The sequence below is a fragment of the Belonocnema kinseyi genome, chromosome 5 (genome assembly GCF_010883055.1).
Source record: "Belonocnema kinseyi isolate 2016_QV_RU_SX_M_011 chromosome 5, B_treatae_v1, whole genome shotgun sequence".
NCBI classification, from domain to species: domain Eukaryota; kingdom Metazoa; phylum Arthropoda; class Insecta; order Hymenoptera; family Cynipidae; genus Belonocnema; species Belonocnema kinseyi.
In genome coordinates this window covers 77,840,696-77,853,332 of record NC_046661.1, presented here as the reverse complement: position 1 = coordinate 77,853,332, position 12,637 = coordinate 77,840,696, and the positions used below count along the sequence as shown (strand labels likewise).

General features: G+C 28.4%; 1 protein-coding gene across 3 annotated transcripts in view; it reads left to right on the top strand.

Annotated features, from left to right (window-relative positions):
* Positions 1-702: 702 nt before the first annotated feature.
* Positions 703-12,637, top strand: part of LOC117172300 (protein shifted) — a 72,779-nt gene continuing 60,844 nt past the window's right edge. For all 3 annotated transcript variants that reach the window (XM_033360068.1, XM_033360067.1, XM_033360065.1), the window contains exon 1: positions 703-1,212. In XM_033360068.1, coding sequence (XP_033215959.1) covers positions 1,056-1,212 — 157 coding nt within the window. In that variant the 5' untranslated portion in view covers positions 703-1,055. The remainder of the gene's footprint in view (positions 1,213-12,637) is intronic.

Sequence of the window (12,637 nt, the reverse complement as noted above, 5' to 3'; positions counted from 1 at the left end):
GTTTCTTGGTTGAAACCTTATTTTTTAACTGAAAATTCAACTATTTGGTTAAGAATTGAAGTAGTATATAAAAAATCGTTTTTTCTTGTTTACAAATTAATTTTTTGAATCAATATTTAACTATTTCCTTTCAAGATTCATCATTTCAGTTGAAAATTCATCCCTTTGATTAAAATTTTAATTATTTTGTTAAAAATTAAACAATTTCGTTAAAAACTAATCTTTTCGGTTGAGTGACTTCACGTGAGTCTATTTAGACAAATGATACCACCGTAATTTTATGTAATCCAAAGTAATGATATTTGATCCGGAGTATTCTTGGATAATCCAAAGTAATTCTACATATATATAAAGAGATAATCCAAGGTAGTCCGTTGATCCACCTCCACAGGAGCGCATTTTTAATAGTTGTCAAAAATCGAAAGTAAAAAATCATGCGGGGGAGGCGATTGCCGGTTTCGCCCCGCTGTAGATCCGTGCTTGTAAGGGGAAGGAGGGGTGGGGGTTACCCCCTCTGGAACGTTGTGCAGACACCCTTATCCCGGTATTGGGACCTGGAGATAGGGATCTCTCACTCGTTCACGATGGGAGAACGGAGAAGAGAGTGAAGAGAGAATACATGAGAATACACTCTTGAGGCCGGAGGGCCTTTTCTCATTGAGTCAGTCAGTCAGTCAGTCAGTTAGTTCGGAACCAGCCAGCGAGGCGGGTTGCACGTCAGCTAGACCGTGTGTATAACACCACACACGCGCGCGTGTGGAACACCAAGTCAAGAAAGAGTATCTTGCGTCTGGCAGCAAACATCTCTCCAGGAACCAGTTGGATTTTTCGCGCAAAGGTCCGACCTCGGCCGGGGCAAGCACCTGCCTTACCGACCGGGCCCATAAACCACCGCCTTAAGGGTTTGAAGCTGCCGTTACTTCGCGCGCCTTGTTAACGAGCCCGGTAACCGGCCATTAAATCCCGAATTTCACGGCGCGAATCGCGAGCCGGACGGGACGGGCCCGAACGAGGGCCACGCAACGAGACAGACACCTGCCCCGTGTATTCATAATATGCGGCGGGCTGCGGCGGCCCTGGCCTCGGCAGCGATCCTTTTGTTGCTCGCGGCCGAACCGACCAGGGCGAGGCACCGTCGCACTGGAAACGGCCATAAGCCCTCCGGTGACATCTCACTCTGGATCGATCGCCAGCAAATTAAAATGTTCTCCGGTGAGTCCTCCCTACTACCTCTTTTTCACACCCCCACCACATGGAGGGAGGGCCGGAACGAATGAGATGAGAGTTGGGTCATCTTTAGTTGAGGTGACGGTGACCCCAATCCCTAATCATAAGGGATCCAGGTACATTTGAATTTAGGGTATAGTCGGGATTCGATTCTAGAGTGGACCATTGATCAGATTGATAACCACCTTGATTCGAGATACTGGATCCAGGCGTGGACTCATTTGAGACATCATGCAAGTTTTTAAATCTTAAATCGAGGGGTTGACTTTTTTTTAAATCTGATATACAACCTCCAATAAAATCGCGTGAAATCCTTTAGAACCTATGAAATTTATTGAGGTCCTCTATAAATTCCTGGCAAATCGGCAACCAAGTTTACTTAGTTGGAGAACATACTTAATCCAACTGATTTTTTATTTTTGGGTAATTAAATTCTTATTTGTTGCGAACTTAAATACTGAAAAAGATTGTTATTAGAGCCAAACTAGTTTGCAAGAATTTGTACTGATAATTCATGAGTTGATACTACTATTTCATTGTTTGGCACAACAATATCATTAGTTGCAATGACTATTGAATTAGTACCAGCAACTAATAAAATGGTCGCCTCAACTAATAAAATATCAGTGTCATATCTTACAAACTAAATAGTTGGCACGAATAACCATTTTTTCTGCGAACCATTTTAAGTTAACTAATAACAGTACATTCGGGTCCTAGGAAACTGAGACGAGTAGTTGAAATTGATGTTTTCATTTTTATTACTTTTCTCAATTACATTATCCCAGAGTTTGTTTAAAATAACTACTTTCTTAGTTAATACAACTGAGAAAAGTAATACAAGCTACAAATGAAAACACTAATTCCAACTGATCATCTTAATTCCCTGAGACACCAGTGTATTTTTCTTAGTTAAATTAAATGGTTAAGTAGTATACCTGAAAACTTAGTTACGATTTACCAGGAATTTTCTCAGATTTGACCATGGAAAAATTTCTAGAAATCCCGAGGTATCAAAAGTGCTGCAGCTCATTTCAATCTCCCTTAATATAAAAATGCTCAATTTTTCAACTTCACCATCCAAGAAGCCGGCAGTCGGTTTTTTTAAGATCTCGCCAAAGACCTTAGCCTAAGGGTTTTCCAAAAGAGTTATCTCATCAAAATTGAAGATTTCAAACCTTATTCGGAACAAGATCTTAACTTTGTATACATATTTTACGAGGAGCAAACATAAGGTAATAAGAAATTAATTCAAAAAGGTGCAAGTGTGAACTTTTCAGTGTTAAATTTAATGTTTCCGCCTCTGGTTAATTTAAGAAATTCAAAATAGTGTCATTAGTAGCAAAAATTTGAAAAACAGAAACAAAATAGTGGTGTGTAATTTTTGAAATATTAAATCCAGGGCTAACTATTTTTTTCAATCTGATACACAATATACATTTCCCATAAATTTGACAGAAATCCTTTCGAATCTTTGAAAATACCCAAACAGCTTTGAAATTTGTTGAAATCCCTTAGAATCCCTAAAATGCGCAGAAATTCAGATAAATTGCTGATATTTCATTTCATTTATTAATTAAGATCTGTTCAGCCTCATTGATATCCTAAATACCTAGAGATCGTTTAAATTTCCCAAAAATCCTAAACGAAATTCTTTAAACTCTTAACAATTTCGAAATCTTGGTTAAGCCCTTGGACTCTTTTAAAGTACCCTAAACTATTTTAAAAATTCTTCAAATCTTTTAAATCTTGTGAAAACCCTAGCAAATAAAATCCAATAAAACATCTTGAAATCTGTAATAATCTTTTCAACTTCCTGGGAAAATAATTAAATCTTTGAAACCCACTAAAATCCTGTAAACTCTCACCAAATCTTATAATGCCGTTTGAAATCTTTTAAAATATCCTAAAAGCTTTGAAACTCCTAAAACCCTTGACATTTCGTAAATGCCGTAGATGGTGCTAGAAATCTTCGAAATATTTTGAGGATTCTAAAATTACACGAAACTTTATAAAATTCTATAATCCTAGTAAATTCTTTGAAGTTTACTAATACCGTGAAACGGGGTAATTCCAAGCATGTGGGGTAAATTCGGGCATTTCTAAATTAATAAATTACCCAGTTTGAACCTTGAATTTTTTGAAATTTTTGAAATCTTACGAAATACTCTCAAACCTTTCAAATGCTTCGAAATCCATTGACACTTTTTAAATGTTTAAAACCCTTCGAGATATTATAAATTCGCGTGGGTCTGCTAAAATTCTTACAAATTCCTTGAAATATTTTAAAGTCCTGTAAATTATCTTGAAATTCCTAACATCTCTTGAAATTTATTGTAAGAAATCTGAAAACTTTGAAATCCTTTGAAATCGGATTAAACTTCTTGAAATGTCTTGAAATATTTAAAATTCTCTGAAATCCCCTAGACTCAGTTAAATTCCCTTAAAATGTCGTTAAACTTTTAAAAGTCCCCGAATGTGATTCGAGCGATTTCGAAATCCTTTAGAATCTTTTGATATATTTTGAGATTTCGTTTTTTGAAACGGTTTTTTTTATTTAACACATATTATTTTTAATTTCAAGCAAATTTTATTTGACTCAACAAAATTTTGGGTTTGATATAGGGTCAAACAAATTTTTGTTTGATTTGAACATTTTTCTGAGATGACAAAGAAATTTGCAAATATGTTTAAAGGCGCAGTGAAAAAACAGTTGCAATAGCGAGAAATTTGAAAGAATAGTAGCATTGGTGTCATATTTCAAAATAGTAGAAAAATAGTTGCAGTCTTAAAAAAAAGTGTCAATAGTGGCGTGAGTCTAAGGCCTGTGGATCTATAAAAGGAAAATCCGTTTTTCAACCATGTTTCACAATTAAACTATATCTGGTTTATATTGTGGAAAGTCTCCATGGAGACTTTCCAAAAAATGTTTAAATTTTTTATCTGGATGTTCAATTTAATTGCGAATCTTTTTCCACTTTGAAAAAAAAGTTGTGGGATTTTTGTTGTCAAATTGAAGTAAAAAACTGTCTTTTTTTGGAAACAATTCATTTTAATTATTATTTTTTACTTCAAATCATGTTCAGTTCTTCAGTTTTTGAATTTTTTAAATAAAATTCTCAGTGATTGCACATTGGGGTGTCATTTGAGAAATTCAAAATAGTGTCAATAGGAGTATCAATTTCGTAAAAAGTAGAAAAATAGTGCCATGCAATTTTTAAAATATTGAGCCGGGGGTTTATCTACTTTTCAGATCTATTCTAATGCAATATGGGTGATTCTCCATATAACGCAAAATTTCAATGTCCCTGGTACAAAAAAATTGGTTTCACTTATAGACATAAATATTAGGGGTTTCCAATAAAAAAATCAAATTTTTATGCATCTCGCCCGGCATTTCCCATAGAAAAAACATGTTTTTGTACATTTTCATCACAATCAATATGTTTTTTTGCAGTTTTTTTAATGCAAATTATTTCTAATACATAAAATACTTCTTCATACTGCTAATTATATGTTCAAATAAATTTTTTAAATAATTGATTATTGTTTTTAGCAATTTTCTGTTAGAATAGAATTAGAAAGTCGTGATTTTTTTTTAATTTCCCCTTTTTGTCCAATTTTTAATTAGAGTGAGGTTATACTTAATTAATGTTAATAAATATAATGGTTTAAATAATATTTCATTATTTTAAAGAAAATTCTCTTAAAATTATGCTAGAAATTGCACAGTTTTTTTAAATTTTCACTTGTTATCCAATTTCCCATTAAAGTGAAGTAAATAATTAATGAAAGTTACACAAAAAATGATTAAGCAATTCATTATTAGTGTTAATAATGTTCAATTCGAATAATGTTAGAAAAATCCTGTTTTTTTTTAAATTTTCAAACTATTTGTCTCGAGATTTGTCTACGTTTCACTTCCAGTGAGTTCATAATTAATTCAATTTGAAAATTATAAGTATTTCAGTGAATTATTATTGTTCATAACTATCTTCTTCTTTTTTAATGCTACATAGTTCTCGTTTCTTCCGAAATTTTAAACTTTTTAGTCACTTTTTAATTAGTAATGTAATATATAATGCCAGTTGACAATCGCAATTGTTTAAACAATTTCTTAATGTTTATAACTATCTTCTCTTACATAAGTGCTAAAAAGTTGCGGTTTTTTTTTTGTTCTTAAGCTTTTGGTCCGCTTTTCACTCAGTGAGTTAATAATTAATGCATGTTGATAAACATCCTCATTCAAACAATTGCTAATTGTTTATAAATATGTTTTCTTAGAGTAGAGCGAAAAAATGTATTTTTCCGTTATGTTTAGTTTCGCTTTGACTTGATAGTTAGGAACAAGTAATAAGTGATCCTCAACAAGAATAATTTTTTAAATGGTGTAGTATTTTTTTAAATGAATAGAAAAGAACGCAATTACCTAATCAATATAGCAGATGATAGTTATAAGCAATAAAAATTTGTCTAAGCAATTAGGATTGTTAAATTTTATTAATTTTAACCTCACTTTAAGTAGAAAGTGAACAAAAAGTTGAAAATTTCAGAAAAAATCGCAACTGTCGAGCATTACTTTTGGAAAAGATAGTCAGAAACTATATTGTTTGTATACTTTCAAAAATTATCACCTCACTAAGTGAAGTTATAAACAGTAATAATTTGATTGAACAATTATTTTTTCTAAAATTAATTAAATATAAACTCACTCCAAGTGAAAAGTGGACAAAAAGATGAAAATTGAAGATAAAACCTCAAATATTTTTTGATTGAAAAATCAACTGCATGGTTTAAAATTTAAATGAAAATTTAATGACTCCCTTCTTCGTTCCAAATTTATATTTTTTGGTTGAAAAGTGCAACTATTTAGAGAACCTAATTTAGAGTAAAAAAGCTATATACTAAAAATTAAACAAATAAAATTTCGACTAACTTACAAGCATTGTTCAAACTATTCAGTTTAAAATTTATGTCATTTACTCAAAATTCGTCTTTTTGTTAGAAAATTTAACCTTTCTGGTTAAAAATTAAACTATTTGGTTTGAAAATTGATGTATTTTTTTGAAAATCCGTCTTTTATAGGAGAAACTTAATTTTTGTATTAAGAATGATCTATTGTGTTGAAAATTTATCTTTGTTGGATAATCCAACTGTTTTTTATTTTTTATTAAAATCTTTTTTTTTTTGAAATTTTTACTATTGCCTTTTTCATTAAAAGATCATCTTTTTAGGTTGAAAATTCAACTCCTCCTTTGAAAGTTGAAGATTTTTTAAGATTCATAATTTTGGTTCAAAAAATTTTTTGGAGAAATTTTTGTAATAAAAATTTAACTATTTTGTTCAAAACTCAACTGATTGGATGCAAATTTACTTTTTTGTTGTTAATTCATGTTTTTGGTTAGAAAAATTTAATATCACGTCCATTTTCAAAGCATTTACTTGAAAACGTATGTAATTTGTTAAAAATTCGTCTTTCTTCGTAGAAAATTAATCTTCTTGATTGAAAATTCATTTATTCGTCTAAAAAAATCTTCCTTGGTGGAAATTTCATCATTTTTACTTTAAGATATTGTCTTAAGAGTCAAATAGTATCAAAAGTGTGGTGAGCCTGAGGCTTGATATTCTCTTGAGACAACTCAAATTTTCTTATTTAAGAACATATTGTATCGTCCGTATTCTTAACAATATTTTCTTTCAATATCAATTATTTTTCCGCGTTGAAAGTACATTCTACAAACAAACATAAACTTTAATAAAACAAATTGTGCAAAAAAATTGCACAAGAAAGTCTAAAAAGAATTATGTTCCTTAAAAAAACAGTGTTCTTTTAAAATACTCAAGAAAATTAATTTATGAAAAATAATTAGGAAAAGAGTTAGAAAAAAAGATTTAATGCATTTAAATATAAAAATTCGAATCTTTCATATCCTACAATTATATGTAATATCGTTGGTCAATAATTGCAATTTTAAGGTAAGCAATAATAATTACTGAATCAGGCCTTAGAGAGTTTAGGGTCAATTATTGTTTAAGTTTTAATAATCTAGATAATTTACTTACCATTATATTAAAATCGTATATAGATCAAAATTATCCAATTTTGCAGAACCAAAATTCATTTTTACAATACTTCATCAACATACGTCGAGTTTTAGAAATTTGTTCAGCCAGTGAGATGTATTTCTATCTAAAATTGATGAACCAAAAAGTTTAATTTTGATTTTTAAAAGTCAATTTTCAACCAAACAGTTGAATTGACAAATAAAGCTTTAAATTTGCAGTCAAAAATGAAATAGTTCCATTTTTAGTTAAAAGTATTATTTTTTAACCAAACAGATGAATTTAAAAAAAAAGAATCTTCGATCGAATAGTTGAATTATGAACTAAAAAAGATAAATTTTCAACCAAATTTTTAAATAAAATAATATATTTTAAACGAAATAGTTGAAGTTTTGACTTAGACAAATAAGTTTTTAACCAAGTAGTTAAAGTTTTAACAAAAATAGATCACTTCTGAAATACAAATATAATAATTATAGTTTGAAGTAACAAAATATTTTAATTTTTAATCAAAAACAATTGAATTAAATATTATAATTAATTATTAATTATTTATTAATTATTAATAATAATTAATAATAATAATCAATTGATTATTATTATTTATTAATTATTATAATTATTAATTATTTTAACCAAATGTAAACCATCTTTAGCATGAATTTGATAGAAAAATGTTATTTTCCATTTTTTAATTGAAAATTCGTATTTTTGGGTTAAAAATTCAACTACTGCGGTAGAAAACTTTATTATTTAGTTAAGAATTAACTTTTTTTTGTTCAAAATTGATGTTTGCGGGTTGAAAATTAATTTTGTTGGTTAACAATTTAACTATTTCGTTGAAAAATTATATGTTTTAAAAATTGAAAATGTATATATTTTGCTAAAAATTCATCTATATAATATTATCTGTTTTCCTTGAAAATACATTTCTGAGAATAATACTTATTTTTTGAATATTTAACTCTTGTTTAAACCCCGTCTTTTTGCTTGAATTCAATTGCCTTTTATTTAAAAATTAATTTTTGAACTGAAAATTTAACGATTCCATTTTTGGTAGAAAGTTGATCTTTTTTATTTGGTAATTCATGCATTTAGTTGAAAATTCGTCATTTTTGGAATTAGATTAATATTCTTTATTGAAAATTAATCTGTTTTTTAAAGGAATAAACTACATTCTTGATTAAAAATTTAATTATTAGGTTGAAGATTAAAGTATTTTGGATGTCAAATTTTTTGAACTGAAAATTCAGTTATTCCATTTTGTGTTTTATCTTTTTACTTTGAAATTTAAACTATTTGGGTGAAAATTCATGTATTTTGTTAAAAAATAATCTATTGTGGCAGAACATTGATCTTCTTATTTAAATTTTTTTTAATTTAACAGCTTGATTGAAAGTTTAACTCATTTGTTAAAAATTCAATTTGCATTTAAAAGTATTTTGTTAAAATTTCGGGTTTTTCAGTTGAAAATGAATTTTTCTTACTAAAAATTTGAAAATTCAATTTTTGTTTGAAATTTTATATTTTTTAGTTCTTGATTGAACTATTTGATAAAAAAAAATTATAGGGAATTTCATACATTTTGCCGGAGGTTTTTTTTTAGATGAAGATTCAACTATTTGTTTGCAAAAAAAGATTCGTCTTTATTGGTAAAAAATTATTCTTCTTGGTTAAAAATTCATTTTTTTATTAAAAACTCAAGTACTTTGTTGAAAATACAACTCTTTTTTTAATTCGTTTTTTGTTTGGCTCTTTTTGATTTAAAATAAAAAAAAATTTTTTGATTAAAATACCAACTACAGTTACATTTTTGATTGAGAATTCATATTTATTGGTTAAGGTTGAACTGCTTTGTCAAAAATTAATTTTTTTTCATTAAAGATTCATCATTTCAGTCAAAAGTTTCATTTTTTTGATTGGGAATTCCACTACTTTGTTCACCACCCTTGTTTTTTCGGTTAAACATGAATTTCTTTATGAAAATTTAACTTTTCCTTTTTTGGTTTAAAATTTATTCTTTTTAGGTGAAGATTCAACTATTGATACTGGATTATTTTTACAGCAAATTTAATTACTTTGTTGAAATTTTTTTAAATTGACATTTTTTAGTAGAAAATTGAACTACTGATTGAAAACTCGACGTCTTCTAAAATATCTTCTGTTAATCTTTGGAAACTGAAAATCTACCAGAAATGGGAATCGTAAGTGGGTAAATATAAAGAAACAATTTTAGAAACAAAAAATTATATTTCAATTGCTATAGAGATTTAAAGGCCAATATGGGAAAATTTGAATTTTGTCACACCTTAAAATTTAAAATGTTCTAAAACATCGCTTGTTTTCGAAATATATAGCGATCATGACTGACCTACGACTTTCAATAAAAAGTACAACTTTCACTCGACAGATATGAATCAAGTTGTGTAAAAATTAAATGTTGATCCGCAGAAGTTGATCATTTCGATCTTCTAAAGTTAATAATGAAAATAATACCCAACGGCTTGATATCCCGGAATTTACAGTTTGGATAAGATGGTGAATGTGAATTTATCAGACTACACTCGAAGAAGTGTTTAGCTGAGTTAATTATTTAGTTTGTAAGATATGGTACTCGCATTTTATTAGTTGAGGAAACAATTTTCTTAATTTTTGGTTCTAACTGAATAGTCAATGTAACTAATGGATTTGTTGTTCCAACTTATAAAATAGCGGTACCCTTTCTTTACAACTGAATAGTTGGTCCAACTAACTATTTTTGTCAATGTCCGAAAAACACACTTAACATTTTGTCACGAAGTGTTTTAACAAGCTCGTGATTCTCCTTAAATTGGAGAATGCAAATTGCCCAACTGATGTTTACTGAAACAAAAAGGTTGGCCGTTATTGACTCTTTACCTGAAGAATTGGTGAGCACTTGGGTTTCAATAGAAGAGTGCCAATAGTTTGTTCTCGGTGATGTGATGGCCTGGTGGCATTCCAATACGTACAGCATGTATAAACGTCTGCAAACAAATCTTCGAATGAAGCATGTGCTGGCTCGGGTATCGTTTTTCATCTTCTCTTCGCCGGTCAGTGAAAAAGTGAACATGTTCATGCAGCGGTTTCATGTGGAGAATGTAGTGGAATGACGTTCTTCCTAACGTAAATTGTACAAACTCCATGGTACAAACTATTATCTGAGTTCAAGGATAGGTTCTTCACTCTTCGCAACTTTCAACCCTTTTCTGGTTCTCAAATTCAATTTTGAAAAAAGTCTATCTAAAATTTAAGAAATTTAAATTAGACTAACATTACATTCAAGATCCTATTTAACGACCAATAATCAAGTCCATGTGCAGAATTCCTGAAAATAAAACCAAGAATCTAGCGACCAAATTTCGACAACCACCATAAAATATTCCTATTGTAATTTGAAGAAAGATAAAAATTTTCCTAAAAAATAAAAGGAAAAAAATATCTTTTTGGACAAAAAATTAAAAAGAAGGAAGAAAAATAAGAAGGCAAACAACCAAAACAAAACATAATTATTTTTTTCTTTTCTTTTTTCAGAAATCTTTTTTTTAAATTACAGTAGGTACATTTTATGTTGGTTGTCCAGATTTGGTCGTTGAATTCTTGGTTTTATTTTCAGGAATTCCACACATTTAAGTATATCTGTTCAGATTAGTGCTGTGTGCTTCAACTAATTATTCATTTAACAAATGCCAAGCAAACAAAAACGATTATATCGGTCAAAGGTTATAAAGAGTAAAATGGATTTTCAAACTAAACATCTGGGTATTTAGGGTTCACATATTTAACGTTTAACTATAGGATAACTATCTAGATGGTAAAAGTATGCAACGCAGAGTTTTTTAATCTCGAAATTTTTTTTTATAGGAAACAGCACTTTTTTTAGTAATTTTAATCTATCAAAACAATGTACGGTATTATTAATACCATCATGTGTCCATTAATTTCTTAATCATCATTTTTCCACAAGTTTAGTCTGTTGTTCTAACGAAAATATTTTTTTTAAAGGAAATAATACTTGGCTAGAATGGACCGAAATTTCATTAATTATTATATTAGTTTATTATATTACTTAAATTAATAATACAATTACCTTAAACCACAATGGTTTTATTTATCCTAACTGAAGTATTCATTCCGAATAAAAAGTTTTGTTATACCAATCAATAATTCATTCCTAAAAAGATAAGGATAGAGAAAAATGTATATAGTTTTAGCATCTTATTTCTAAAACCTCATGAAGTTGAATATATTATAAATATATCTGCTTGTAAAAACAAGAAGCTAAAAATATTAGATTCCAAACAATATTTTGGTATACAACAGTTGTCCTATGAAGCACCCAGAAAAAAGTTGTTTCAATTCAAAGAAAATTTTGTTGAATCAAACATACACTGATATGCGGTTAAAGAAAATTTCCTTGTGTTTCTGTTAATGATTATATTATTTGGCTTAAGAAAACAAATAGCTTAAATAAAACATTTTGTTATCACAAACAGAAATTTATTTTATAAAACATAATGTATTATGTTTTATAAATTATAATGAAACAAAGTTTTACTTTGAATTGAAGTAAAAAAGTAAAAAAAAAAGAACGAATTCTCAAATTTAAATAATACTATTCTCTGGGTGTAATATTCGTGTAATAGCGAGTAGAACTTTCATTTAAACTGTTTTTTTTTGCATACTCGATTTTCCGCATTAAAATTTGCAGATCTTCAAACTCCTCGATTTTTCAATTTATTTTTTATGTGTAAGAAACAAACCTTTTTTTTAACCCTCTATCAAAAATATAATTTGTTTGATTCAAATAAAATTTGTATTTGAGTTAAAGAATGACGTGCTTAAATCAAATCAATTTTGTTTAGATCAAAAAAATACCTGTTTGAAATAATCGAATATTTGTTTGACTTCATATCAATGAAAGAATTTGTTTCATTCAAACTTTTTTTTGAGTATACCTTAAATGTGAAAGTTTGAAAATTAAGTCCACAAATAATCTCTTGTAATAAGAAAAATCATAGAAAATCTTATGTGAATTGAGAAATATTGGTGTTTTTATATACTGTTTCGCGGTTAAGTTAAAACTTTTCAATTATGTAATAAATTATTAACAATATTATAATTTTGTATACTGTAGTGCTTTTTAATGGAAATCAGAATTTTCTAACAAGTATTTTAATATAAAATTATAGAGTTTCAAAAAAAAGCTAAATTCTTAAAAAGTTTTAGGTTTTTTTTTTGTTTTTCACCGGAAATTAGTATCCTGAAACCAAAATCATCCGGATTTTGACAATTTTAAAAATTATAAGATTTTTGAGATTATTATTAT